Consider the following 26,575-nt stretch of genomic DNA (forward strand, 5'->3'; position numbering starts at 1 on the left):
GGATAAACAAGGCGCAGATGGCGTCGGTGTGTCGCGTTCGCCTTTAGTTGCCACCGCCTTCCGGTGATACTGAAGCCCCTCATCATCCCCATCCCCAAAGTACAAGGCGAGACAGCCGCCGCCGTAGCCCAGCCGTTAGAGCACCGCATACCCCACATGCAGACGTCGACTCCCACCGACGGTATATGGTTGTCTGTTCTTCTGCTGGCTTCAAACTTTTATCTCTCATCGGAAATTATTACTACATTCATTACCAATGAACACCACATTCAAAGTGATAATAGCAACATTACCTCATGCTTTTCTTGGTTTCAGAGACTCTCTGCTCGTTTCGTACAATGCCCCGCGGCACGAGCGCGATCGCATGCGCCTCAGTGCCACGATGCCATCACTCCTTCTCAGTTCCATCCGAGCTGTACACAGTGAAAGGGACTCGTGCGCTAGGTTCCCGACTACCAGCGAATGCGGGCAGCAAAAGAAAAAAAAAAGAGAGAGCCAGACGTCGAAAACAGCCCTTCCGCATGATAAAGACGGGCCCCTTCCTTCGCACCGAAGCCTAACGCGTTGAGTAGAACTGCGTGCCAGACTTGCCACGTGGCATGCTATGCTTACGTTCATTCCTCAAGTCCATGCTCCGTTTGCAGGATGAGGCAACAGGAGGAGGCTCTATGCTTCACCTAAGTTAAAAAGAAAAGGTCTGCTCCCCTTTTATGCAACGCATTGCAGTAGTGCAAACCGCGACGCAGGGGCTGTAATCTCCTCCTGCGTGGTCCCGGGCGAAGCGTTCTGCGCTTTCTTTGCTTAACGGGGCGCAATCGCACAAGGCGTAGCACAAGAAGGTTTTCTCGTTTCCTTCAACCCCTCTATTTTTATTTTTTTTGTCTAGCGAAGGCTCAGCGACCCACCATATCGTTAGGTGGCTGAACAGATACAACCTGGTCAGCCCAGCGATGCTATTTCGTGCGGCGAGGCAGTACCGGCAACAATGCCGCGACTTCTCCGGCCCAAAGCAAGCCGCGTGGTGTATACGATGTGGGAGGCGGCCACATCGGACGGCCAGCGGGGATACAGTTAGACCGCCGGCTCTTCTAAAGTGCGCCAAAATCTCGCTACACGGCCGTCCCTCTATTGTGTCTTGGCGAAAGGAAATCGATGCTGCAACCTCGGGGCCTCGCTGCGTAGAGCGCTTATCGCGGTGTTCCACTCCCGGCCGGCGGCCCCTCTACTCTCTGCGGAAGTTACAGCAGCTTGCTCCGCACTGCGCGATGCGAATCTTTTGCAGCTCCATGACCGGAAATAGTTTACTGCCGGCAAACTTCTTGATGCGAATTTAAAGCAGGTAGATCGAAAGGCGTCTTCGATGAGCAAAAGCGGATATTCCGAAACTATAATAAGAACGCGAAGAAAGTGATGCGTCCAGATCCTAAACCTGCTCTGTGCACGACATAAAAGCAAGCTGCACCCCAATCACGAGGCTTAAAAGCCGCGCGGCTTTGCCGGAAGAAGATTATATGAACGGAGCAAAGGGTTTAAAGAATTTTTCTATTTCAAGCAATATTACCAACGCTAAAAGTTTCACTTTCAGTCGAAGGTAAAACGCAATGAAGTAGCAAATTTTGTTTCAGAACTTACTCGGCGATTCTACCGGTACTATTTCTTCATTCGGTTTCAGTGCAACCACATCTACGCGCAGACTTGCCCCACGCTGCTTTACATTTGCAGGATGCATCGTACAAAACGGTTTTGTCTTGAAGCCTTTGGCGCTGTAAACGAGTCGGTGGGATACAAAAACGCACTCGCTTCAAGCTGGTCGGATCGAAGCCCTTCATTTCGGGGGCCTTTTAACTCGTCGGGCACAATTCTCTCCGGCACTGAAAGCGAACACGCAAGCGGTCGGCAGCATACAAGACGGCGCGAACTAAACGCGCGCATCCAGTTGTTAAGTTCACGCTCCAAATGCGCTAGGGCAATGGGAACCTTTCCAGAATTTCTGAGCACCGGCTATTCCGCGCGACTTCAATGAATGCCGGCCACACTTGCCCATTACAGTGCAGAAAATACAGGGACATCATTCTCCGTTTATTCTATTCACTCCTCATTCGCTCGGACGACTCAGCGGTCGAACTATCCCTGGATCTCTCAGCTGGCGCTCGGCAGACTATAAGGACAAAACAGACTCGAAGAGAAAGAAATTGGTACTTCACACCGGCCCGGTTGATCGCTTCAACGCATACCCAACCAATCGCAAGCAGAAAAGGGAGCAGTTTAGTCTGATTTATCCACACTTTCTATGTCAGAGACAGTGCAAGCAGCTAAAATGGTGTTTCGCCCCATCGAATGCACAGTATAATGCATGTTCTAATGTAAACGATAAAGAATAGCGCATTAAGCTAATAGCCCCAAAACTTACCAGATAACAGATGCGTGGCCGATCGCCTCTGAAATATTACCTAACTGGTAGCTTCGTAAATCCACACACGCAAAGCGTACTAAAATTTCGATCAATCTGGCGCCCTTCCTCAAACAAATCTCGGTACTGCGGTTATATCAAGCGCACGGCTCCTCCTCTCTGCCAAACGGCTCTTCAAGGTCCTGCCCGCAAAGGCTACAAATTCCCCGAGCCCAGCAATCTGTTTTCTCTACGCTTCAATGCAGGAAGAAAGTGCGAAAACAGGAAGGAGCCCAACAATGGAGCTCAATCTCGCGCCACAAGAAGCGGTCTTCTCGCAGCTACGCCATCGGCCGCCAGCGTTAACCGCGTGACGGGGACAAGAACACCGCGCCTCCTGCGCTGCCCATCACCGTCCGCTGAAACAATGCCGTAAAGCAAATGCCCGGCGCCGGCAGCAGTAAACCGTACTGGCACGGGGCTATTTGCAGCGAGCCTAACTAGCGGCCGCGGAGGAAATAGTGCACACAGAGGGGCCGCTAGGTGGCTTACTCTGTCCACATATATAGGCTGCTGGGTGCCAAGTTCGCAGCCCATCCTGCGCTGCAACGGGCAGAGAACATGAGGACGGGGTGCGGGACATGCTTTAGTCTTTTGTAACGGCGGATGAGCAAGGTCCAGTTAGGAGGATAGAGGAGCGGGGATACTAATACAAGCGCGCAAACAAGCCTTCCCCTCACCCCCCCCCCCCCCCAATCGCCGTTTTTTTTTTTTTTTTGCTTCCGTGCACAAAAAGGGTATAGCTTGCCTCGAAAAAAAGCGCCAAGCGCGCTTGCGACCCGCGGGGGGGCTTTATTTCTATCCACTTTGCTTGGCATCCGCAGCCGAGCAAACATCTCATTTCGAGCCGTCTTTGGAGGGGACGGTCCGTCGCACCAGGCGCTCTCCCAACACGCACGCCCTTCTCACCGCAAAGATGGCTGGGAAAGCGCGCCAACAGCCGCAGAGAGGTGTGGCGACTAGAACGAGTGAAAAGCCCGTCCGAATGCGACAGAAACGTCGGCGTAATGGGAGCGACAGCGTGCGGGACGGCGGCTGAGTGGGTAGAGTATACATACGAGGGCGTTGTCGAGTGAGACGCGCATGACAGCGCGCCGTGCACTGGCTTCGTCGCTGTCGACTTGGACAGTTTGTACTCGCCTCCAGTCTCTGGACGCTAAGCTTTCTCTTCGTTCACGGCGAACGCCCTCGCGTTGCTTATTAATATTCGCCGTTGTCACAGACGGAACCGCTCGCGTTCGCCGTGTTTTATTCATTGCCGTCCGTTGCAGACAAGTTCAAAGTTCTTCACTCGCGATGTTTGAACTTCTAAACAGGATCTCGCTGAATGAGACGCTTAGTTAGGAGAGCTTTCCGTCTGCGTTGATGCACACACATAAACAACACACACACACGCGCACACACACACACACACACAAAAAAAAAACCCGCACTGTTATAGGTTAGCGTGTGGGACGTGATGACGGACGTAGTTACAGAAGCGTTTGTCAGTGAGCAAAAATGCTGCACGCGAAAATGCGCCTCAGCCGAAGTGCGCTAAGATTTGCGAAACCGGGACACTTAACTCTAGGTTCAAATCGTGGCTGCATCTCATATTGCACCGGCGCTCAGAATAAAACCCAAGTATTGAAGTGCCGAGGCAAGTCTACTGCAGAATTATTAGTAGATCGATCAGTACACGTATTCCGATTAGGAGAACAGCCAGGGCGCAGCTGCTATCGATTTCGACCGATGGGATGAAAGGTACAAAACTGTAATCACCAAGCAGCGTCCCGAGGAACGGATTCCTAACTCTAATCTACTGGCGCTTGCAAAGTTTGATAAGCTTTTAGAGAGGCGGATAGAAAAAAAAGCAAAGATTTACTTACGAAAAACTGATGCTTCGTGCAAAAGGGACGAAAAAATAACTTTCCTTTCTCTCCTAAGAATGCGTCAACACTGCTTCTAACAATTTCGACACGGCAACAATGCTTCGAAATAAAACAAAATTGGCAGCGGCTTAGCTCGGCTATGCCAGGACATACGTAGCGAAAGCTAAGGCATAGCTTGCTTAGCCTTGGCTAATTTTGATTGCCAGTCCAGGTTAGTCTGGCTAGTTGTCACGTGGTTCGTCGCTTGGTGCGGTGCGACCGCGGTGGGAATGCAAGCACGGCGAAACTGCGAGTTCCTGGACAATGTAGCTGTCGCTACAAAAAACTTGGCTTAAACCTGGTGTGTGAGCGAAAGCGCCGACTCCTTTCCGCTGCCTGCCGCTTAGCTCCTCGTGGTTCCCTGCCACATGCTCCCTCTTCTCGGCTTCACGTTGGCGCTTAAGCCTAGCGAGCCGCCGAGCGACTACAGCGGGGTGTTACGCCTCCTCGTCCATTGCCAACTGCCACCAAGACACGGTAGCCGCGCGCGCCACACGTGGCTGACTCGTGACGGCACTTATGACGTCACAGCATGATGTCACATCATGGCACCACTTATAACGGCACTTCAGTGACCACCCCAATGTCCCACTTTGACTTTGACCTTGACTTGACCTTGAGATTATCAAGGCCAACATCAGCCTTGGTCTGACCTCTAAGCCTATGGACCACCTTGGTGCAGCACCCGGCTATGCACAATGGATACACTATGGTTTGACCTCTAACTCATGAAGATCAAAACTGCACGGTTTTCGATGGCACCCCGAGGTCCCGTAGTGAAGGTTTCGCTTTGAAAAGTCCGTGCAACTTTCTTTTCTCAAAAGCATTTCACAACCTTAGCGGGCGGAAAAGACTAGCGCCCTAGCGAGCCGACTTCAACGTAAACTATTCCCCAGAATAAGAACTTTTTCAGTCTTGTGAACAGTAGGTCTAAGGCGAAATGCTGAACTCTTGCATCACCAGCAGCAATCATATTTACGGGACAAATCGCTTCTAGACAAAGGTAATAACGCCATAGCCAAAAGAAAGCTTTTTTTTTTATCTGCACTGGCTTAGCGACGCCAACCACGAGATTAACCTTAAAGCTGTTTCACATTTAAGTGACTGAGCAAATCCTGCGAAAAGCAGCGCGGCGCTGCGGAAAACTTCCAATTTGTTAAAACCTCGTCGCTCTGGCTGTTCGAGCCGCGCGACACAGGTTTTTGTGCCACGACGGCAGAAATCGTGAGCGTCTTCGCTTGTATGTGAAACTGGCATTCAGCGTAATGTACAATTGACTCTGGTCGAACAACCTGTGAGAAATTTGGAACGCTTATGACTCTTTTTCAATACGCTGGCTTGCTTCATCCACGAGAAAAACGCTCGCGAACCGTCTAGTCGCTGCAGACCGAGGTTTGTCTCAAATAATTGTCTTTAACCGCGCTCGAAGCTTTTCGATTGCAATTTCAGCCATCGGATTGACATTTCGATGAAGCTGAATGCGAATTAATGCAGTAAAATATATGGTTCTCAATATAATATGCGGTCTTGCTTGTTTACAGCCCTCCATTTTTTTTTTGTATTCGAATGAACATTTAGCTGGGACAACCAGTATACTTGTACGCTCCTAATTATTCGATATGAAAGGTCAAAATGCATGATTAGGTCTTTCTTCATTTTTAGCATCATTGCATGGCGCTGGCAGTTCTCTTTCGCCTTGTGCGACAACCAGCAAGGTATTAACAAACAAAAATATTTGACACGGTGGTCCAAAACTCAAGAAGCACACGCTCGCTTTGCGCATAACTGCTTTAAAAGCGAATAACAGAGCTGGAAAGTTATCTGTACGTAATGTAAGATGCATATTTACTCACCTTTAACCGCAGAAGCAGGCTAGGTGTATAGCTCAGCTAACATCTCCAGCTATCATTGAAAAAACTCCCTTTCTGGCGCTTTCTCGCCGACTCTGTATGCGCGTTGAGGCAATCGATTCATCTATTGTCAGGGGTTTTTTGTTTATTCCGTCTGCACAAACTCCCCAAATCGCGACACAAACTTGGCAGGTGCTGGGTGATAAAAGCCGGGAGGGGGCGGGGAACGAAACAATGTGAGCAGCTGGTTGCCGCTTTATTCACGGGAAGCGCGGTTGCTTCTTGCGAACAATTCTGGTTTCGCAAAGGAAGCTCAAGCTACAAAGACGTCCGCATCCTGTTTGCTACACCGCTAGCGAAGGGCGAGCAAGCAAAACTGAACTTTTAAACGACACTGTCGCATCTTCTGAAAACCTGTCGACATGACCTGAATGCGCAGGGGAGAAAAGAAAAAACTCACCATCCGCAACACTCGCCCAGCCAGTGCTAACATAAACAGGCTGGTGCAGTTTATAAGTGTAGATTACCTCTCTGCCTATTCGCCGTCGCCCTTAGGTCCGGCTCCAGCTGCTTTCTGCGTCCGATTTTCCGAAATAGCGGCGCGGACGTGGTCAGAGGCGAAGCATGCGGTGTGTCGCAAAAGGCGCACTCAAAGCGACAGGAGAACTGCAGCGGTGGCCAGGTGGTTGAGCATCCGCATCGCGTGCGGCAGGTGCGGGGTTCGATCCGCAGTACCGCCGGGTACCCGCCGGTGATACAATGGATACAAGCTTTCCCCTGGTCCGGTGCTCGGCTTATTTGGGGTGAAATGCTAGGGAAATGGGTTTTTGACCCCACCTCGAGAAGTCGAAACTATCTTGTGCCTTGGCGCTCTGTGGCCATAAATGCCCTTGCGCCACAAAAATCCATAATAATTATCATCACCAAAGCGACGAGAGGAACTAGAGGCGCTCCTCAACACAAATCAGCTCGCCCACCGCGGAAGCAGTTGTCACCTCTGCCACCGCTCGGCCGCAAGACAAGAGTTGACGCGGGGAAGTCGGGAACAACGGAACTGTACTGACCCATTCAGGCGCCATTTTTTATTTTGATTTCAAACAAAAATTTCATTTCCTAAATAGTATAACCAGGCACGATCGTCAGTTTTTAACAAAAATCGCCAATAGTTAATTCTTCACACGCGCATTCAAAATTTCTTAGTGTCAGATTAGGTGGAAACTGCGAAAGCAACACACCAGAATTCGTGAAATTACCACCCCGGAGTCATGAAATAATTCTGATTGGTTTTATGGGGTTTAACGTCCCAAACCGACACCGGCTATGAGGAATGCCGTAGCGACGGTGTCCGGAAATTTCGACCACCTGGGGTTCTTTAGCGTGCGCTGACATCGCACAGCACACGGGCCTCTAGAATTTCTCCTCCATCGAAATTCGACCACCGCGGCAGGGATCGAACCCGCGTCTTTCGGGCCAGCAGCCGAGCGCCATAACGACTGGGCCACCGCGGCGGCTAAAATAATTTTCAGCTTCGAAGATGCGCATGAGGCGAGAAATTGAGAGAAAAAAAAAGCTAATATCTATATCGGTGCAAAAATCGGTCAGCAAGAAAATGGCGCGGAGGACGTGGTACCAAGCACACTAATTGCTAACTATTATTTTCTGCGTTCGCTAGTTGGCACGAAAAAGCACTCTTGTTTACAAGATTAAAGATGCTAAATTAGCATGAAAAGAAGAAATCAGTGCTAGTGATAGGCGCCATGCGTAAAAATGCTGGCAGTTCGCGATGTACACAACTATGCGCATAGCGCCTTAGAGGGTTAATCCCCGAGTAGAAAAGTCACGACAGCTGGCCAGGCAAAAAAGCCACCCCGAGCACGACTGCGCCTCTGAGACAAACGCCGTGTACAAACATCGTGGCGTGAGTCAGGCACCCTTCCGCTTTGCGACCTCTTCGTTCGAGTGCCGAAATCGTCGCAGGAGCTTTCTTCTCCCCCCCCCCCCTTTTTTTTTTTGAATTAGCACGCGGGTTATCCATCGGGTTGCATCCGCGCATCGGTACTGCAACCTAGCCGCAGCGAATACTGTACTGACGTCACTGCCAGCTCTCACGTAGAATGTCACCTTTGGTCAAATGAAAGGCAAACGCAACAATTCAAACGCGGGGTTTATTGTCGCCTACTATACGAACGGCCGTCGCAAATCGAAGGTGGGCCCTGAATTAAGTTACAAGCACCTTGGAACACTCTTTCAGACACCCATTCTTGCGTTTCTTTCACTCTATCGCCCCAGTTTGTTCTGTGTGTTGCTGCTTTACTGCATCAAGCTGTGAACACCGCGCCACTTGAGATGAAATGCCAAAACTGGGAAAATTTCTGGCGCATCTTTCGCAGGTGTTTCTTGAAAACACCGCAAAAAAAACGAATACCGCGTATGCAGGCAAAGAGTGGCCATTGACTGCAGACGTTGTCAGCGCTGCGCCAGACCTGCTCCCGCATCGCTTCAAGCGTGCCATAGTAGGGCCGACAGAAGAGGCAAGGAAGGCATCGGAGGCCCAGAAGCTGCGCCGTCAGCAAAGGCGGCTTCAAAGCTTCCTGAAAATCGACACGCTCGTGCTGCTCAGCGTACCTCCGCCACAAGCTCCGAACATTCAGTTTCGTGTTTCGTCTCGCAATACCAGTGCATGCTTTTTAAGGTATTAGGAAAGCAGTCGAGGTAGATATGTGCAGTACTCACCACTGTTTGACTTCTTTTTCGGAAACTGCAAAGAAAAAGAGAAAAATCGGGAATCATTTAATTGAAAAAGGTAGGGAGAAAGAAGAGGAAAACGTTTCTGGCAACATTCGACCACTGTTTAATTAATTTGCTGACCTGCAGTCCTTAAAAACAAAGTTACGCAAATAAGCCCGCATACGTTACGCACATTCAGTACGACTACAAGTTATAACTCGAGCAGCGCGTTTTGTTCGTAAATGCATGTGTCTCCAAGAACAATGACACTCTGAAAAAGAGAATCCATAATGCACACCCTTCGTCAGAAGTATGCAGCCCAAGGGGCTTCATTCTAAGCCGTGTGGTTTGCTTCGTTGTGCATCGCCAGCTTTTCAGTTATCTCTTGACGTTGAGAGGAACTCTTGTGCTCGCCCATGTGACACTTCGAACTTCCATTCATGATACAAGAGCTCAGCTACAAGCTTTAGATGCAAACTCCTTTTGGGCTTTTCACAAAAGCTGCAGACTCCAATGTAGCGCAGCTTGTCGCGTTAATAATCGCAACAAAACTGCGCTGAATGACGGGTAACGATGAACTCTGTCCGATCGGTCGATGATCCAATGAACATGTATACAGTGCGTATGATGTTTTAGTACGAAAGCGCTATTCTGATGAGTAAACCCTAAGCAGGATCTTGCGATGTTTTTGGGTTTGTGCCATGGAAAGAAATAAATCGAAATAAAATAAATATCCGCGACTAGGATTCGAACTCACGGGTGGCGCGAACAGACCAGCTCGCTCGCCACTGCGCGAGAGCATTAAGCTATCGCCGCAACTAAATACGCCTCGTGTTAAGCTGCAACACACTCGCTCTGTGCACTGCACATCGTCTTGCGGTAGGAACACAGCACTGGAGCATAGGCCGCGAGCGTACATTTGGTAAATTGGCATCGAGGATGAAAAAGTTGAAGACGCGCATTACTGGCTCCCTGGGTCAGTGGACACTTCAATAGCGCTTTCAGTTAGGTGGCGGTGGTGTCCACCTGCAAAAAACTGTGCTTTCGCACAATATCTGGTGCTTAGCAATGCTGAGCCGCCAACCATTTTTTTAGCGCACCTGAAGTAAAGGCGCCGGAAAGTTATCTTGCGGCTTCGCGCATGAAAAGGCAGTACTTTTGAAGATAAAAACGACAAAAACTGCGAGCGACCAGAAACAGTTCCAAGGTCCAAACTTGTAAGGTCTCCTCTCGACGAAGTTACTTAAAGCACTCCAAGTATATTTTAGAAATTAGAAGTTTTCTTCCACCGGTTCGAAGTTTTAACATCACCTCTAGCACTACAGCAGTGACCGATACCACATAGACAAAAACAAAAAACCTGAATCAAAGTGCAGCCGAGGACACTCCAATGGGTCTAGCTCGTACGTCCGAATTTTACACAGCTCCCCGCGTTGTCAACTTTGGCTCCATTTCGAAACATCACCCATACTTCCTTTCGCTCGAGCTCACAGTCGCCCGTTCTGTCGTAAACTGAAAGTTGAACCACTGTGTAAACCACAAGCGCAAAACAGCCTGAAAGCACAGGATTAAACAAAAACGAAGAGAGCACATAACCAGGGCAAATAAAAACAAGCCTGTGTCTGAGGGGCACGCGAGGGATACGAGTTTACAACGACTCCAGCTGGAGACGCCGAAAGAAAATTCGTTTACACAGCCGGGGCAGGGACTAAAAGGGAAAGCGGGTACGGGCTCACAGGGTTTGCTTTTACGAGCGCGCCAGACTGCTGCCGGTGTGCGACTACACGGGAGAGGACTAAGGAGCCCGCTCCCCGTGAAAAGAGGCCCAAAGGAGCGCAGCACAAGAGAACTGCCAGGGAAGTGGAAGACGCTTTGAACGTGGACAGTGACGCCATTAGAAAACTACACAGTCGAGCCGCGCTCCTGCAGCGCAGCGCCTTCCGTTAGAGAGTCGCGGGCACTGCGCCGTAATACTTTATGCAGCTCAACGGCATAAGCTGCTTTCCCAATTCCCGATGCAAGCACCCGTTGCCCTTAACCAGAAATTTACAAGGACGCTTAAAAACCTCTTAGCCGGAACGCTCAGGCTGCGTATGAAGAAGACTCCTAGTGACCTAAAAAAAAAGAATCTTCTATCAGCTTCGCGCGATAAATTCTTGCACTAAGTTACGAGCACGAAGTGGGACCGCACGAGAGGGGCTCGATGTAACTTTTAAAATCCTGTGGATACGTGCCAAGCGGAAGCAACTCAAAGATCCAACACAGCCTTCGCATTGACTTAGGAACATTGCATATAATGCGAAACCTTCGCGATGCGTTTGCTCAGTATTAGTAAGAGTCGCTTTCTAGAGGGAATCAGGGAAGACTTTGAAGACTTGCCGCCTGCACAATAGCTTCAAAACGACGCACGGATTCTCTGCTCCGTACAGTTACAAAGCACCCGCAAAATACTCGCTACAAGTTTTGCGGTGCCAGCACGTATGACGACATCCAGTACTAAAATATGCAGGCAAAGCCGCGCCCATGGAGTGAGTATACAGTACCAACGCAATCGTAAAAGATAAATGAAATAGCGATAAACAGTAACAAGGCTAGCTCGTAAGCACGGTCGTAAGCAGCACGACTGACCATTGTGCTAGGAGGATTACAGCCTACGTGTTCGGGTACGCGCAACACTGCAATGAAGCTTGGATTGAGAGAGAGAGGGGAGGGCGGCCCAGAGAGAGAGAGAGAGACAACTGGAAGCGCCGGGATCACGCGAGCGAGAGAGATCGCAAAGCTAAAGCTTATCCCGGCGTTGGCTGCTTATCGCTGAAAACACGTGGAGATTGTGCAACGCCCAACAACGGACTTGGACCTGACCGTCGCTGGTAGGTAAGCTTTTTATCAGCGAACACATGAACGAGACACCGGATAAACGGATGCAGTAGGATCGTGCTCTCTGAGGAAAAAGCAAATATCGAAGAAAACGGCAAAAATTATATCCAGGGCAAAATATTTTCGCAACGCGCGAAATTAAAACGAAAAACAAAAACACAAATGAAGGTGTAACTCGCTTGTGGAAGCAAAGAAAGGAATCATACAAGCGAAAAATGCGAATAAATACGTAAGGAGAAGGAGGCATTTTACTCACGCGCTGCCTGTAGAAAAAAAAAAAAGTCCCTAGTGCGCTATACGCTTCGCGAAATTGAATGCATTTAGCAAAGGAGGAGCGACCGAAACGTTCCGAGGTCGGCGCGCGTCATTGGTGCATTATTTTGGAAGATGCATTGATTTGAAAATTTATTAGTCGCCTTTTTCTGCTGTGTTGGAGCTTTGCAATGGATACCCAAGTGTCCCTATCAGAGCGTTTCTTATACTAGGTGCATACAAGGAGCTCTCAGTAAGTTCAATGCCTATAACAGTCGGCAGATTCTTTAGACAAAACAATATTTTTATGTTCGAACCCAACCTACTCGAACGGTAAATGTTTCTCTATACCGCGTACACTGACCATCGTAGCCCGCTAACGACGGATGCGGACGCCAATTTCCAACGCTTCCTCGACGTTCCTTAACATGCTGCGCTTCATGCTTGGAGTTTAAAAACTACGATTTAATTTTCACTTCAGATCGCCTTTTTTCCGCGTGGCAGCGATTTTTGATTCGCTTGTGAAAAGAACGGAGCGTAGAAGTTGAGAATGGCAGCTTCTGGCAGCGTGCCACACGCCTTTGAACGAGGCAAATCTCGTTGCTCAGCTGTGTCCACAGTGTCGATTGTGTCGACGATCTAAACAGAGGTGACTCTGGGGATGCTGCTTCTGTCATCCGACTTCAGAGCGACTTTAATAAGAACAGTGCCGTGGGTGCGAACACAGAATCCATCGTGCGAGTTACGGGTGCAATGGAGGCTCGTAGCTTTTGAAACATTGCGCTGGGGCTGCGTTTCTAGCGTACTCCTCGGTAGACTGCAATGCCTAATGCGTAGAGTACGCACTAAGCGAGTTCCGTAAACAGTTGGTAATATCTCTAGCCAGCACAATGCTACTGTTGGAGAGTAACTCGATGACGTCTTCGCATAGCGCGAGAAAAGCGCAGCGAACACGGCAGCTCCACTGTGTTGCCCGTCTATACGTATGTGATGTATCGAGTCCGCACTGTTCGATTTTAGACCTCGGGGTAATTCGCCCCGCTTCGCACACGTGGACACTGCGCACGTAAATATTTGTGGATGAACGATTAGCCCTTGCGTATATAGAGTTCCGCACTGCAGCGGCAGCTGCAGCTGATCTCTTCAGTTTTTGTCCGGTTTTTGCAGAATTCGGAAAAGTCGCGTAGAAGCACTGAACACCTTAATTCCGCCTACACAAAGTTATACACTATAAAAATGCGCACAAGTGAACCTGGTGAAGAGGATATTGTCACGGCTTGCTTAACGTGATAGCAGGAGCACAAAGACAGGCAGGTCCGCCAGTAGCAGCGCCGTCGTCGGTACACAGCAATCGCGCTTCGACTTTCTCTTCGCCACAATATGACCGCGACTTCGCACGCAATCGTAATAACGTGCAACACTGGCCCTCTTTACGGCGTAGAAAGAATAACAATATCATGCAATTACTGTTGTAAAAAAATTTGCAAAAAAACGTCGAAATGGTGTTTCACGGTTGGAAACTACAATGAAATGGACGTGCTCGAGCTGTTTTCAACGCATGCGAATTTAAGCAGAAGAATAACATGCGGGTAAGCATTTCGTAAATGCTCCAATGAGACGAGAACCTCCACGTACATGACGAAAAAATGTAAGTGATCGTCGTTCATGGACCCTGGCCGGAGGCATTCCAAGATTTCAAGTGGTTTATCAGACGCTATTTTCGAAGTCCTTACAAAAAAAAAATCGCCCAACCTCGTCATTTTTATTGCATCCTTCTCCCAGTGCAGAACTACGTGTAAAGTGCACGCACTGATTAACAGCCCTGTCAGACGGGCGATCTCGAGGCACATTAGAGCAACGAAAATTGAATTGAATGGGGGGTCGTCCATTGCCACAAAAGCAGTTTTAATGGCCATGAAATTCCATGGTAATCGGACATATAAAAGTTCCCAAATGTGCGCTGGAATTTTAAGGCCCACTGAATGAATCTTCGCAGGCATTAGACGAGTAACGTTCAGTAAGTTGTCCCCTCTGTGCCGTAACATTTTTCATTATTTCTCTCCATTAAGATATCTTAAATTCAAATGAATATTTGAAATAACTTCTTTCCAAGAAGTACCTCGATTTAATATAGTCCCCACCAGCGGTGCTATGCAGCCTTTGTCGAAAGCAGAGACTTATTTTGGACCAGCGCCGGAAGAACATAGGCACTAGTGAGGACTATATCAAAAAATGATTGCGCTTCCCTATCAAAAACACGCCACAGAAAATTTTATGTTGTCAGAATTTTTATTGTACTTGAGGAGACGACTCTGTAGTAACAACATATATTTTTTTCTTAATATTGCGCCTTCCCTTATAGCAATAGAATTACAGAAATGCTACAGTACTGTAGAAAAATACGTCTTTACGACAGGACGGCAAAACACAGTCGTACTTTCGGCATGACTGTGCAGTGTCTTTCGACTGGTTCCTCTAAAAGGCGACATTTCAGACTTTTATTTGAATGCTACACCTTTTGACTCCACCAGACACCAAGGAGGTTGCAGTCCAACAGGTAGAACTTACTGAACACCCCCAGTAGTTCAATGTAAAAAAAAAACTCTTCTTCCTCATACCATATTCAAAATATCATTGTAATTTTCTCCTTGCTTCACGTGAAGAGTGTTTTTTTCCCAGCAATTTGCACATTCCCTACGCCTAGCGATATCTCTTGCGTCGCTTTCACGTTACTCAGAGGTTAACGAAATGTGTCAAGTGGCGGCGTGTCACTGGTCACAGTGAGCTCAAGGCCTGCCCATGTGACAAAGGTCTTAAATAAACTGCGCCATGAATCACTAACGAAAGTTTCTTCACGCGTTCAGTTGAAAAAAAATATTAAGGCATGCTGGGATATGCGCGAACGCAACGGCAGCATTTGCTAGAATGTGTACCAAGTACCTCCTTAATATCGCTGGCAAAGGCGTGAGAGGAGATTTATCGTCCAAGAGTGCTCCGTATTGTTATGGCCGCGACTGTACTGATTGTTTTCTTTCAACTTCAGTGTTTTTCGTGCCACGCACAAAATTCAATGAAACAATTTAATACTTCGATCAAATTTCCTCCGCTTTAATTGTCCTGCTTGCACAAACACGAGGCACTTAATTAGAATCCTTAAGTCACAAAAACCTTACGAAGAACTTTTAGGCAACAGGGAGATATCTTCTCAGCTTTACTTTCACCACGGGACAATCTTTTGAAGCATGTCAGGCCATTCACATTTCATTTATGGTATATCATGCTTTAATGACCCAGAAATTAAAGGACGAGTAATATTTAAAAATTTAATATTTCTTGTAGAGAAGGCACCCAAAAATTCATTACAAAATTTTAAACTCCTGTAATGAACACCTTTCATTGAGAGATAATAACGGTAGATAGAGAAGGAAACCAGGAGAAGTAAAGAGCCCAAAAACTTAAACCACAATAATGTTATTTAGAGAAGTAAAATTCTGTGGTGCACACAGGCAAGTCTGTATGCTAAACCGAATGGGCCGCAGAGGTTACCCATTAGGCGCAAAAAATTGACAAATAAAATGCAATACTGCTGGAATTGCATCATCTGCAATCAGAAGTATGCTAAAAATACGGCTCCATACAGTCGCCTGGAAGAACCTCAAGCTGTAAATCTCGACGCATTCATTCCGTTTATCCACTAAGCGTTACTTACTAATCAGCTTTCCCGGGAGTACTATGAGGTGATTCCCTCAAACGATGTGCCGAACGAATGTCCATCTATTGTCGCCTCGCGTCCGGCGACCACGCTTCTTACGTGCAAACTTATTACGCTAGCATAGCAAGCGTGCGTTCTCGACAACGCAAAAATACAAGCTCACAGGAAAACCGAACGATGACTGCTGCAGCCAGCTGTGACGCCAAGATTCCGGAATGCGTTCTGGATACCTGCCATCCGCGGGCACGGAATTTAGAATTGCGGCAAATTTTTCGCAATCCACTCTATGCAAGCGCTCGGCGAGCAGCGTCCCAAAACGGTTGAGCAACATGCATCTGCGTAGAAATAGGTTTAAAGCGTAACGCATATTAGTGCTTTGCGCTTCCAAACTCGCCGTAGCGCAGACTGCGGAAATAGTTTCAAAAATTGCCCATGCTTGAAAATTCGCGCCTGATTACTTTAGCATCGTAAGAATAGGCAACAGCACGTTAAATAAGGTGGGAGGCAATATGCTACTTTACAAAAAATAAAAATGAAAATCTTTAGAGCAGATAAATTACCCGCACGTATTGCGTGGCCGCATCGCTCCAGGCGCACTTATCAGCATAACCTTCGGGATTGCCGCGGACAGGAAATAAGGTGCCCCGGGAGGGAAGCACGCATATGAACTCTGCAAGCCGATTGTTGCGACATGCTCAGGCGTTCGCGTGCGAGTTCAAGTACGCGCGCGAGGAATTTCTGCGGTTTGTGACAAAGACCTTACGCAAGACGCGCCGGGAGCAATTCGCTTCCCCGAGAGAACGTCGGCGCAGGTTCCGTGAAGAAACACTGGACACGAGTTTTCCGGCATGTCCGCAGTGTCCGGGGACGCGTGAAAAAAAAAATATTGCCGAATTGTTTCAACAAATGAAAAAAATATCCCTCAGTGGTCGACGATGTTCACACGTGCAGAAACACCTCTGCAGCGGCACTGTGCTCGCCAGGGCCCTCCTCCCGCTTGTTGCTTTTCGCTTTCAGTACAGACGCGCACGCACAGAGAAAAAAGAAAAGCCCTCGTTTACGAGCCCCAAGGTTTTATGACGCGTAAACAGACGCTGCTGGTGCTTACTTTTCTCTGCCTCCAGTGTTCAAGAGGAGAGAGCGAATGTTCCACAAACGTGGCGCTTTTACTGTCGCCTCGTTTCGTTTCGTTTCGCTCTGCTGCTGTGTGTCGGCATCTTGGAGCGCCACTTTAATTTCCCGCGTATAGAGCCACCTCTGTTGATCTGAGTCGAGCTAGCAAGGAGCTTTTGCACAGAGAAGCGTGTTCTTCGCTAGTGCCGAAAACACTATCCTCTGGAGAAACTCGTCCCTAGTACCTTTAGTGTATAGTACGTGTCCACTCATACGAGAAATCGCTTTGGGAGTCAAAGTGGCAGTAGTGGTAGTGTGGGGGCAGTGGTGTTATAGACGAAGCAGTGGTGTAGTGTGGTGGTGGTAGTAATAGTAGCAGTAGTAGCAATGGCAGTATTAGGAAAGTTTTATTTCTAAAGAATTCGCTTCCGTTCTACAATCAAAAAAACAACAACAATGCAATCTAACCCCCCAAACGTGCCAGTTCCTAACTAGGAACAACCAGTAAGAACGAAACAGAGCATGCAGTGACGCACCTACATGCAACAAAGTTGATTGTCATTACTCTACAACTGGCATCTCGGCAACTCCTTTTATTCTGCATTTTTGTCACTGCACTTCGCTTCTACTGCCCGCAGCCCTATTTGTTCATGTCTATTGAAGTCAGGTTCACAAAAATCAACGGGTCAAATACGGCTTCAGTTACCCCTAATCTGAATGACAACAGTCAGATGGAGCAACACGACCCGTAACACTGAGTGTTTTATCACCAAAGTTATCAAACATCTGATCATCCTGCGCGTACAAAACTTCAGAACTCCAGTGCGCGATGCAATACAGTTTTCGTCACACTGAAAATAGGGGTTTCAAATTTGAGCTCCGCAAATTCCACGTTGCGCTGTTTTTTTCTATCCCTAAATGTACTATGCCATTCCTTTCGTTTACGACAGGCATGAACGCGTCACCTCCCTTCAGTGCTTATCACACAAGCGTTGTACTCAATGAACTCTGGCCACTCGTATTCCAGCCTCCGTGCTGAGCCGCAGGCCTAGAAGCCTGCGATGTTATCACCTGTCATCGCCTTGGCACACTGATGTAGTACACTGCAGTGGTGACGTTGACAGACGGACAACTGCTCTCGTCTAGCGCGCCTGATTCTTTGCTGACAAGGATGAAAACTTGGAAAATGCCGGTTATCTGCTTTTAGAGTAAGCAAAGAATGAGGAAGAAGGAAAGGAGGGAAATGAAGAAAGAATATATTAGGAAAAAAGAAAAAGCGAGAGGGAAAAAGAAAGATAGCGGGCAGAGGGAGGAGTAGGAGGAAAAAAGAAGGAAAAAAGGAAGAGAGGGAAAGAGGGGACCACGCGGCCTGCCCAAATGGAACTGAGTAGTTTCTGTCGACTGATGCAACGCTGAACAGGAAGCGGAGCAAGTGGTACTGACGCACCAACGCTGTGTCATGACAAATTTAAAGGAAGCTACTAATGAAGCGACAAGAAATAGCATACAGACTATACTAGATGTGCGCAAGCATCGGTAATGGTGTTTCCTTCTTTTTTTTTTTGCCCTCGCGCCGGGAATCTACGCGAAAGCCAGAATCGAGAGCCTACCAAGAAGCATAACCAAATTTGAACATCGCGTCAATTTGAAGATCATGCCTTTCGAGCCGAGCGACGAAAACAGAACATTTTTTCTTGTAAGACCATCTCTCATTTTCCACAAAAAAGCAGCGGCGAACGTTACAATGGTGAAGGAGCCAACTATAAGCTCATGCATTTTGTTCAGTCTTCATGGAAATGTACACCGCGGTGAAGCGCTCTGTCCAAGTAGATTTGCCCTAAAGTGGTCACCTTCAAATTGATGCCGACTGTACATCGCTGCACTCTCTACCTATTACACATAAAGCGACTGCATTAATCCAGGTGGGAAGAGGCGCTACTCGACGAAAGAGATATAAGGTAATACCTACCCCGCACGCCTATTCACATTTTGTCCCCTCCTGTTTCAGCCAAATTTCGATTGTGGCGAAACGCGAGAGTGCCCGTGTACTAAGGTCCGGAGCACGTTAAAGAATCCCAGGTGGTTCAACTTATTCCAACGCATTCCACTGCGGCGTGCTTGTGGCCGGAAGTTTCGCGTTGCAACGTAGATACTCTGGGAAAACTTCCGTTTTTTGGTTTGGGGTATGCCAAATTGTGAAACAGTTGCGGGAGTTTAATGAAAGCTAGAAAGTTTTCTATGCCTGATTTTAGAGAAAGTTCTAGCGTTCCCTGATAAACAAATATAAAATAAGGAAGTGGACACCGCCCGTAGGATCGCTAGGGCAGTTCATTTCAACTTCAAGAGGAGACCTCCATGTAATACGGAAAAACCCACACTTTGCGAAGACAGCGAATTAAATATTGAGAAACTTAGAATTAAAAAATTGATCAATAACTCCATCACGTTCCGCTTTATGGGACGTAGTAGTTTTTTTTCCCTTATGACAGAGCGTAAGAGTCAGTGTTCTGCCCGCCCCGACATCTGAGAATAATGCGCTGCCTCCTTTTTCTTAATGGGAAGGTCCTTCTCGTCTTTATAGGCATTTCCGTGTTGATGCTGGTTCATGTTCATTAATATGAACCGTCATTAATTATTTAAACACGGATTGAAGAGTTTACAGACTCATCAAGAAAGAAAAAGTACCAAGCAGTATTCCGTTTTTGTTGAATTTTTAGGCTGTTTGTCCTGGCTTGTGCATATGACAAGCGAAGAAAACCGCCGCGCAGAAAAAGAAAGATAAACACGCCTCGAAAGGAGCCTGAGAAATGTTATATATTTTTTTTTCCTGGCGTTCCTTTTTCCTTTTTCTTCCATAGCGTTTTTTTCTTCCGTCTGTTGGAAAGGATAAGCTTTCGAAGTCCTCATAATTGTTCAGTGGCATATTTGGAGAGCCAACCCTAAACAGCATGCAGAAAAAAAACAAAAGCGCGAGGCGAGGACAACTGCACGCATTCGCTTGAGCAACGAAATACAATGGCTGAACAACATCTGCAGGAAATGTTGGATCAGCTGATGCCCACGTCTTTGTGCACCAGATCAAGAAGTTTCCGAAGTTGTTCATTGCAAGTCATGCGTCAAGTGGTGCATTTTAATGAACAAATTAGATGTTTTATGAGGCTTAACAACCCACAGCAATTCAGACTATAAAGGACGCCATTTAACTTGCACTGACATCGCACAATACATGGGCGTTTACGATTTCGCATCCATCGACCCGGCCGGGGTCGAACCCGCGGCTTCAGGGTCCGCAGCCGAGCACCATAAACACTTAACCACCGCGGCGGTTCGAACAACAGAGTAGAAAGAAATGCCTTCATTCATGAGTATGTGTGTGCAGGAAAATAAAGCAGCAATGAATAACTGCGCTTGCACGCGTGGGTTTGTCAAAAGGAATCCGCGTAGGCGACGGAGCAGATGAACGAGGACGGTGGACTCACTTTCGCCGCAGTGTGTCGAGATCAAGTCGATGATCGCATCTGAGAGTCGGCGAAGTTCTTTCTCCCTTCAAAACAGTGGAACCGCTTGCATAAACACTCTTATTCCCACACTAAATTCTCGACGAGCTCTTAAAAATTGCCAGAGTCGCCGGCACGTTTGTTTGCTTTCTGCGCCTAGTCAGTTTGCCTCTGGGTATTTTATATACGACCCGCCATATTGGTCCTTTTAGCAATGTGAACCTAGTAAAAAGAAGCCCCCCTCCCCCCTCTCTGTTTTACGGTGCTCAAGAGGTCTCAACAGCTAACTAAATTTGCTGGCTTCCACATTTGCACCGTGAGAAATAAACAAGCTGGCTAAACCACTCTGAAAGAGCACACGCTGTATAAACATTTGGCGAGAAGCGCTCGACGAACGAGACTGCGGCCGCCACAAACGCCTAGACTCGACTGAAACTCGCTGAAAAGCGCGAGGTGATCGAAACTTTAGCTAAATCGGCGAATCTAACCCCCCCCCCCCCCCCACACACACACACACACACACATTAGAAGCTCTCGCGGGAAGAAGCTATATCTTGGAGGCAGCTGCAGACGAATACATACCCACGCCTGAGTCTCTTGCAGCGCATACACCCCACACACATGCCCGATATCCGGGGAACTCCCCACGCTGTATCGCACTACATGGGCTCGCCAAAGCGTGCAGGTCGCCCCAGAAACGCCAAACCCAAAACCTGAACAGTGGGAGGCCGCGCAGCCTAGCTCAAGCCTAGATGACCAAAAACAGCCTGTTCGTCGTGCGCAGCAAACAGCTAAGGCAGCAGGAGCACGGAACTAAGGGCCCCTTGCAGTTCAAGGGGCGCAAAGCTCTTTAACGAGCGAAATGTTTTCCATCGTCGTCATCATTAGCGCTGATCGCGGAGGTGAAACCGCACTGAAAGAAAGCGAATAACGTCGACAATGTTAACTTCAACCTGCCTCCTCTCCCACTGCCCTCCTCTGCACGTTGTCTCGCACGATCCTTCCTGGCGTCGAGTAAAACGTCTCAGTGAAAGGAACATACGGGGCTCCTTCCATCTATGCCTCTCAGCGGCACACGAAGTCGCCGCATTCCAAAGAGAGGTCGCTGATGCACGCACCACAGTGAGCAGAAAGAAAAGGAAAAAAGAAAAAACAAACTAAAATCCCGCTTTTTCGATGGCGTCTTTGATGGCACAGTATATCGTAAGCGCAAGGGTACGAAACCTCAAAGATGCGTCGTCGCGGCTTCGGTAAGAACCGAAATCGACACTTTCTTGACCTCCGCTCTTCGTAGGCGCATAATCGCGCATTGATAGAACGGCAGTCAAAGTCGCCTCAAAGCCAGATTCGGGCTTGGCAACCCTGGAGCATGCAGCGAAGTCACTGGAGAAAAAAATCTCCGCGCGGCGTTTTCAATAAGACTCGAACAGCGAGGTGGGTTTTGCACTGAGTTTCGCAATCGTCGTTCATCGTATACGTGCCTGCACGTCAAACATTCTAAGAGACGAGCGGAAGATCAAAAGCAGCACTACTCCGCCGTCCTCCGCATAACCCAAGTACCGCGACACTAGAAAGAACTGCTCAAAACAGGTATGAAAAGTGCTAAAAATGCAAAAAAAAGTCTGGTTTCGGAACTCGCCTGGGAGAGAGCAAAGCGGAAAAAAAAAATAGCCCACAGGGAAGGCCGCCAAAAGGACGTCGACCGCTGAAGGCTTCGGTCAGACTCGGCGTCCAAACCGCGGCTTACAAAATATGTGGAAGGCAAGAAAAACCACCGACCCCCCCTCCCTGCCATAAAAGCAGCCAAGCAGCACACGTCGCTTGGTGCGGTCCGCCCGAGCAATATAGCGCGCGCACGCACGCACAAGCACAAACATGCACACACGCACGGACGCACCGCAAACGAAGCCCCGCTATTCACACGCTGTGTGCTTGAAGGGGTAGAGGCACCAGCGCCGCCACGGTTCCTTCGTCGGGTTCTTAACCTCGTCTTGCGCAATAAAGCCCAACGCTCGCGCGTCATCTCTCGGTTTTCTTCTTCTTTTGCGAGTGCATCCATTTACTTGCGCGTCGCGGCGTCGGTTCGAGCCCTTATTCAAGGCGGCGAGATGAGTTACATAAAGCTGTCACGAGGCGGGCGGGCGCCAGCGGCGAAACCGCGAGCGATTGGGCGGGTGCTTCGCTGCTGGCGGTGCAGTTTTGGGCGACAGCGCGCTAAGCCTGTCGTTGTAGTATGCGCGTTGACACCTTCGATCGCGAAACGACGCGTACGAGCAGCCACACAGCCTGGGCACACGTCGACGAAGCCCGATGAAGATGAAAGCTAGCCGCAGCCATCGCGCTGCTTGGACGAACGGCCTTCCAGGCACTTATTTTCCCCTTCCAGCCTCCCAATGCCCTCATCGTCGGTAGGCGGGGCCAAAGAAGCGCCTCTCTTGGGCAGAAAAGCGGGCATGGAGATCGAAAAGTGTAATTAAAGGCGCCGCTCACACGTCGTAGTGCTGCAATATGGAGTGAGCCGAGGACTTATAAGAAAGCGACCACCTGGCCTTGTGACACCGAGGCAGTGTTCCTTCCCTTGGCTGTCGTCAAGAGCAGTGAAGCGCTCAAATTAAAATCTCTGTTCGGATAACTACGTTAACCGCTCCCTAGGTGGCTGCCTAGTGTCAGCTCTCCCCTCCACATTAGACACAACACCACGTGTATTCAATCACAGCGTACAGGCTTCAAGCGAAATGCACACTAATGCAGTGGTTCAAACAAACAGCATACACTAATCATTACAACCTGAACAAGCGCCACTTTAAAAAAAGAAATGCGCAAAAGAAAGCAGTGCTCAAAGAATTCAAAATTACACAGAAATAACAACCATAATGAAATACAAAGTTATAAGCATCAATAAGATTCAATAAGCATCAACAAGAAGATTCAATAAGAAAGCTGAAATACTTGAGGAAAAAATTTGGCCGCGGCATGGGCCCGTGCAAGAGCGGTGCGGAGTGCGGAATCTTTAAAAGGAAACTACGGATTTCTCCCCACTGTGCTCTCAAAGCGGCTAACGATTTCGTAATAACGCTATATACCAGGAAGAAAACTTCGGCTGCTGCCGCCTTTATCGACCCTCAATATTTCGAATTTTAAACTTTACTCGAATCGCTGTTGTTTTGTAGTAGTTGTTCGTGCCCACTGTGTACATGCAACCACTCCGCTTTTTCGCATACTGTCACGTTACTCGTGATCCCTGCCATCCGGCCAAATTCTTAGGCGACGCACTGAGAACGATCAACCGTTCACATTTCAGGGAAGCCCCTGAAGCAACACGCGTGTCTAAGGAACCGTGAAAAGTACCACTGAGGTCAGCCCCATTTTCCTGACATAGCAGCCCCATAAAAGTGTTCACCGACAGACAGAAGCGTCATACGAGGACATGCGTAGCTCTTAAATGGCAGCAGTTTATGCATTGTCTTTCATGTAGCGAACAGCACTGTTGATGCCGCAGAGGTGCGACTGCCACCGCGGAGAAGACTGCGTGGCGTTTCTCGCTCAAAGCGCCCCTGTGGCTGCTGTTCGTTGAGGCTCATACCCAGAGTCCATCGCGATGTTTCGCTGTTGAGCTCAATGTCGCGGGATGGAATCCCGGCCGCGGTGACCGCGTTTCGGCGGGGGCCAAATGTAAAGCCGCCCGTGTGTTGTGAGATGACAACACACGGGAAAGAACCACAGGTGAGAGGAGTTTATCCGGAGCACTCCGCTGGGGCGTCTCTCATAGCCTAAGTGTGTAGCTTCGTGACGTTGAGCATCACGTAACATGAAACTCCTACTCAAGAGCCTAAGAGTAATAAAAGTTAATTATTCAAAATTAGTTAACCAGCTTTATAGTTAGCACGTCATAGATGTATTCTGATGCACTACACCGCTGACAGTGCTGTATGCTGAAAAAAGCGCTCTTCTAACTGAAAAAGCCAGTTTTTAAAACCAGCTCTCAGTATAAAGTAAATACACACTGTATATACATCGCATTCAAGCAACCTATTTAATAGTGATTGCTGTGACTCTTTCATGAGAACATTTGCTGTTAGTCGCTGGGGCTTTCAAGTAAACCGACCTCGCTTCGCACACAGCTGGCAAGAGCACAGTCTTCGCTCCAGTTTTGCCCTCTGGCACCGAGGTGCGAAAATTAAATCTGCGGCCGCGTTTTATAGTGCCGGTACTTGTACACTGGGCTGTACTGTGATATCGCAGTGCGTGAATAACGTGGAAGAATGCCGACGTTGTCGGATGCACTAGGCCCAAAACCAGCTGCGTATCAAAGTAACCTCTTTTCTTGAAAATGTAGCTGCGCAGCAGATAGATGTCATTGATATGCAATAAAATGGGGTAGAGGACTCATACACGAAAGAGTGAGCAGCTTTGCCGCTACGGGAATGTTTTCTGCTATTACTTCCTCTTTTTTGTACAAGCCCGCTATACTTTCTGAGGGCAAAAAGAAAATGAGCAGTCAAGATTGGAGCGACTTCAAACGGTAACAGCCATTCTATCTAGCTTATAAAGACAGATTTTGACACCACTGAATTGGCGATTCTCCCAGGGACACTCATTCCATCACGACAGAAGTATAGTTTTTGCCCCCGCACTCGCACAATCGTTCATTACTCGTTTCCCGTACACTTGAGGGAAATCAAGTGGCGCTGATGGTCACCAATGTGCTTTCATTTCCAACGCTATATGTAGTACGATACGTATACCACGCGCACACAAGACAGGCTTTCGGAAAATGCTCGACCGTGCAAATTAGGTTGTGCTAGGTCATGCGTCTAACAACACGTGACAACGCCACGACGAATGATGGCGCACGATATCAGGAGCGGCGGACTGCTCCGACACAATGCGTCTTTTATGCAATGAACGCCCAAAGCCGCTTTCTCGCTCTGACCGAGATACAGGCGCCCTTCGTGCGGAGTGCGAGAGCAAACGGGGCTGCGCAGCCCATCGGGATTTTCGGCGAGACACAGGACACAGTCGTCTCGCATTCGAGACCGTCGCGTCAAAAGTGTTTCGTCAGCCGGTCCGTGCGGTCGCATCCAATTACTCGGCGCGCGCGCGTGATCGGGCTCATTCTGGGAAATTGGAAAATTCCACGCACGCAGCCGGCCGGCGCTAATTCCTCCAACAGGGGCGACAGGCGTGTGTTCGGTCAACCTAAAATGCGCGGGAGACAGCGACACTGGCCCGGCGCGCCGACTGCCGCTGGCGAAAGCAGCAGTACGCGAGAGAAACGCAGTGCACACAAGAATTCAAGTAGAGGCAGTGAGTTTGTCTTACCGCGTTTTTTTTTACAATATTTGTTTTGCCCCAGCGTTGGTACAAGTTGAGCGAGCAAGCGTAAATAGCTGACCGATGCGAATCCGATTGCAGCACTCCGCGAGTACAAGGGAAGTCAGCATTATGGAAGGTGCTCTTCTCGTGCGAACAGAGAAGGAAGCTACAGCCTTGAGACGGAAACTGCCCTTCATCGTGCCAACTGGAGGAGAAAAAGAATGCAGAGACTCCTGTTCCAGAACCTATGCATAGCCGCGCGTTGCAGCCGTAACGACAGGAAAGCTGAAAAGAGCCAACAGCACTGCGTATTTCCAGCAAGATATAGCGTTAAGGCCCACTTAATAACGGAAAAGATTATGCGTCGTCTCCACGGAAGGGAAGAGCGTCGATGAGACTTTCGCTGTAAATGCACTCGCAGCTACGTGGGAAGTCGCCTATTTGTCGCATTCAATGGCACAGTAATCCACAAACGATTTCTGTTCGGCATGACTCCTTGAGAGCAGACGGCCTGCATAAACTAAACGCACCATTGGCAGCGTGTTTCCGATGAACTCTGTGACAAGAGAGCAGCAGGTTGTGACACGATAAAGTTCGGGGGAAAAAAAAAAGCCCACAGGAGACAGGGAAGGCACAGGCGTTTTATTCGCGCAACTTTCCCATATCAGAAGTAATACACGAACTAGCCCGACAACACGTTCTACTTCAGCAAATTCTGCGTGCAAGTTTTTACACGATGTTAAGCGATAACTATTAACACAGGAGTTCTGCAAAAAACCGAATCCAACTTGAGTTATCAACAGGGGAGGCACAAGACTCTGTTCATACTTGTTAAGTGAAATAGCTAGGACATCCTAAATAACGCCGCCACC

The 26,575-nt window shown here is 48.5% G+C and overlaps 1 protein-coding gene across 1 annotated transcript in view; it reads right to left on the reverse strand.

The window, feature by feature from the left end:
• The window catches only part of LOC144115549 (frequenin-1-like), a 250,444-nt gene that overhangs the window by 104,725 nt on the left and 119,144 nt on the right, over positions 1 to 26,575 (reverse strand). Inside the window, exon 2 of the mRNA XM_077649976.1 lies at positions 8,943 to 8,967. Coding sequence (XP_077506102.1) covers positions 8,943 to 8,967 — 25 coding nt within the window. The remainder of the gene's footprint in view (positions 1 to 8,942; positions 8,968 to 26,575) is intronic.

Source organism: Amblyomma americanum, chromosome 1 (assembly GCF_052857255.1).
Source record: "Amblyomma americanum isolate KBUSLIRL-KWMA chromosome 1, ASM5285725v1, whole genome shotgun sequence".
Classification (NCBI taxonomy): domain Eukaryota; kingdom Metazoa; phylum Arthropoda; class Arachnida; order Ixodida; family Ixodidae; genus Amblyomma; species Amblyomma americanum.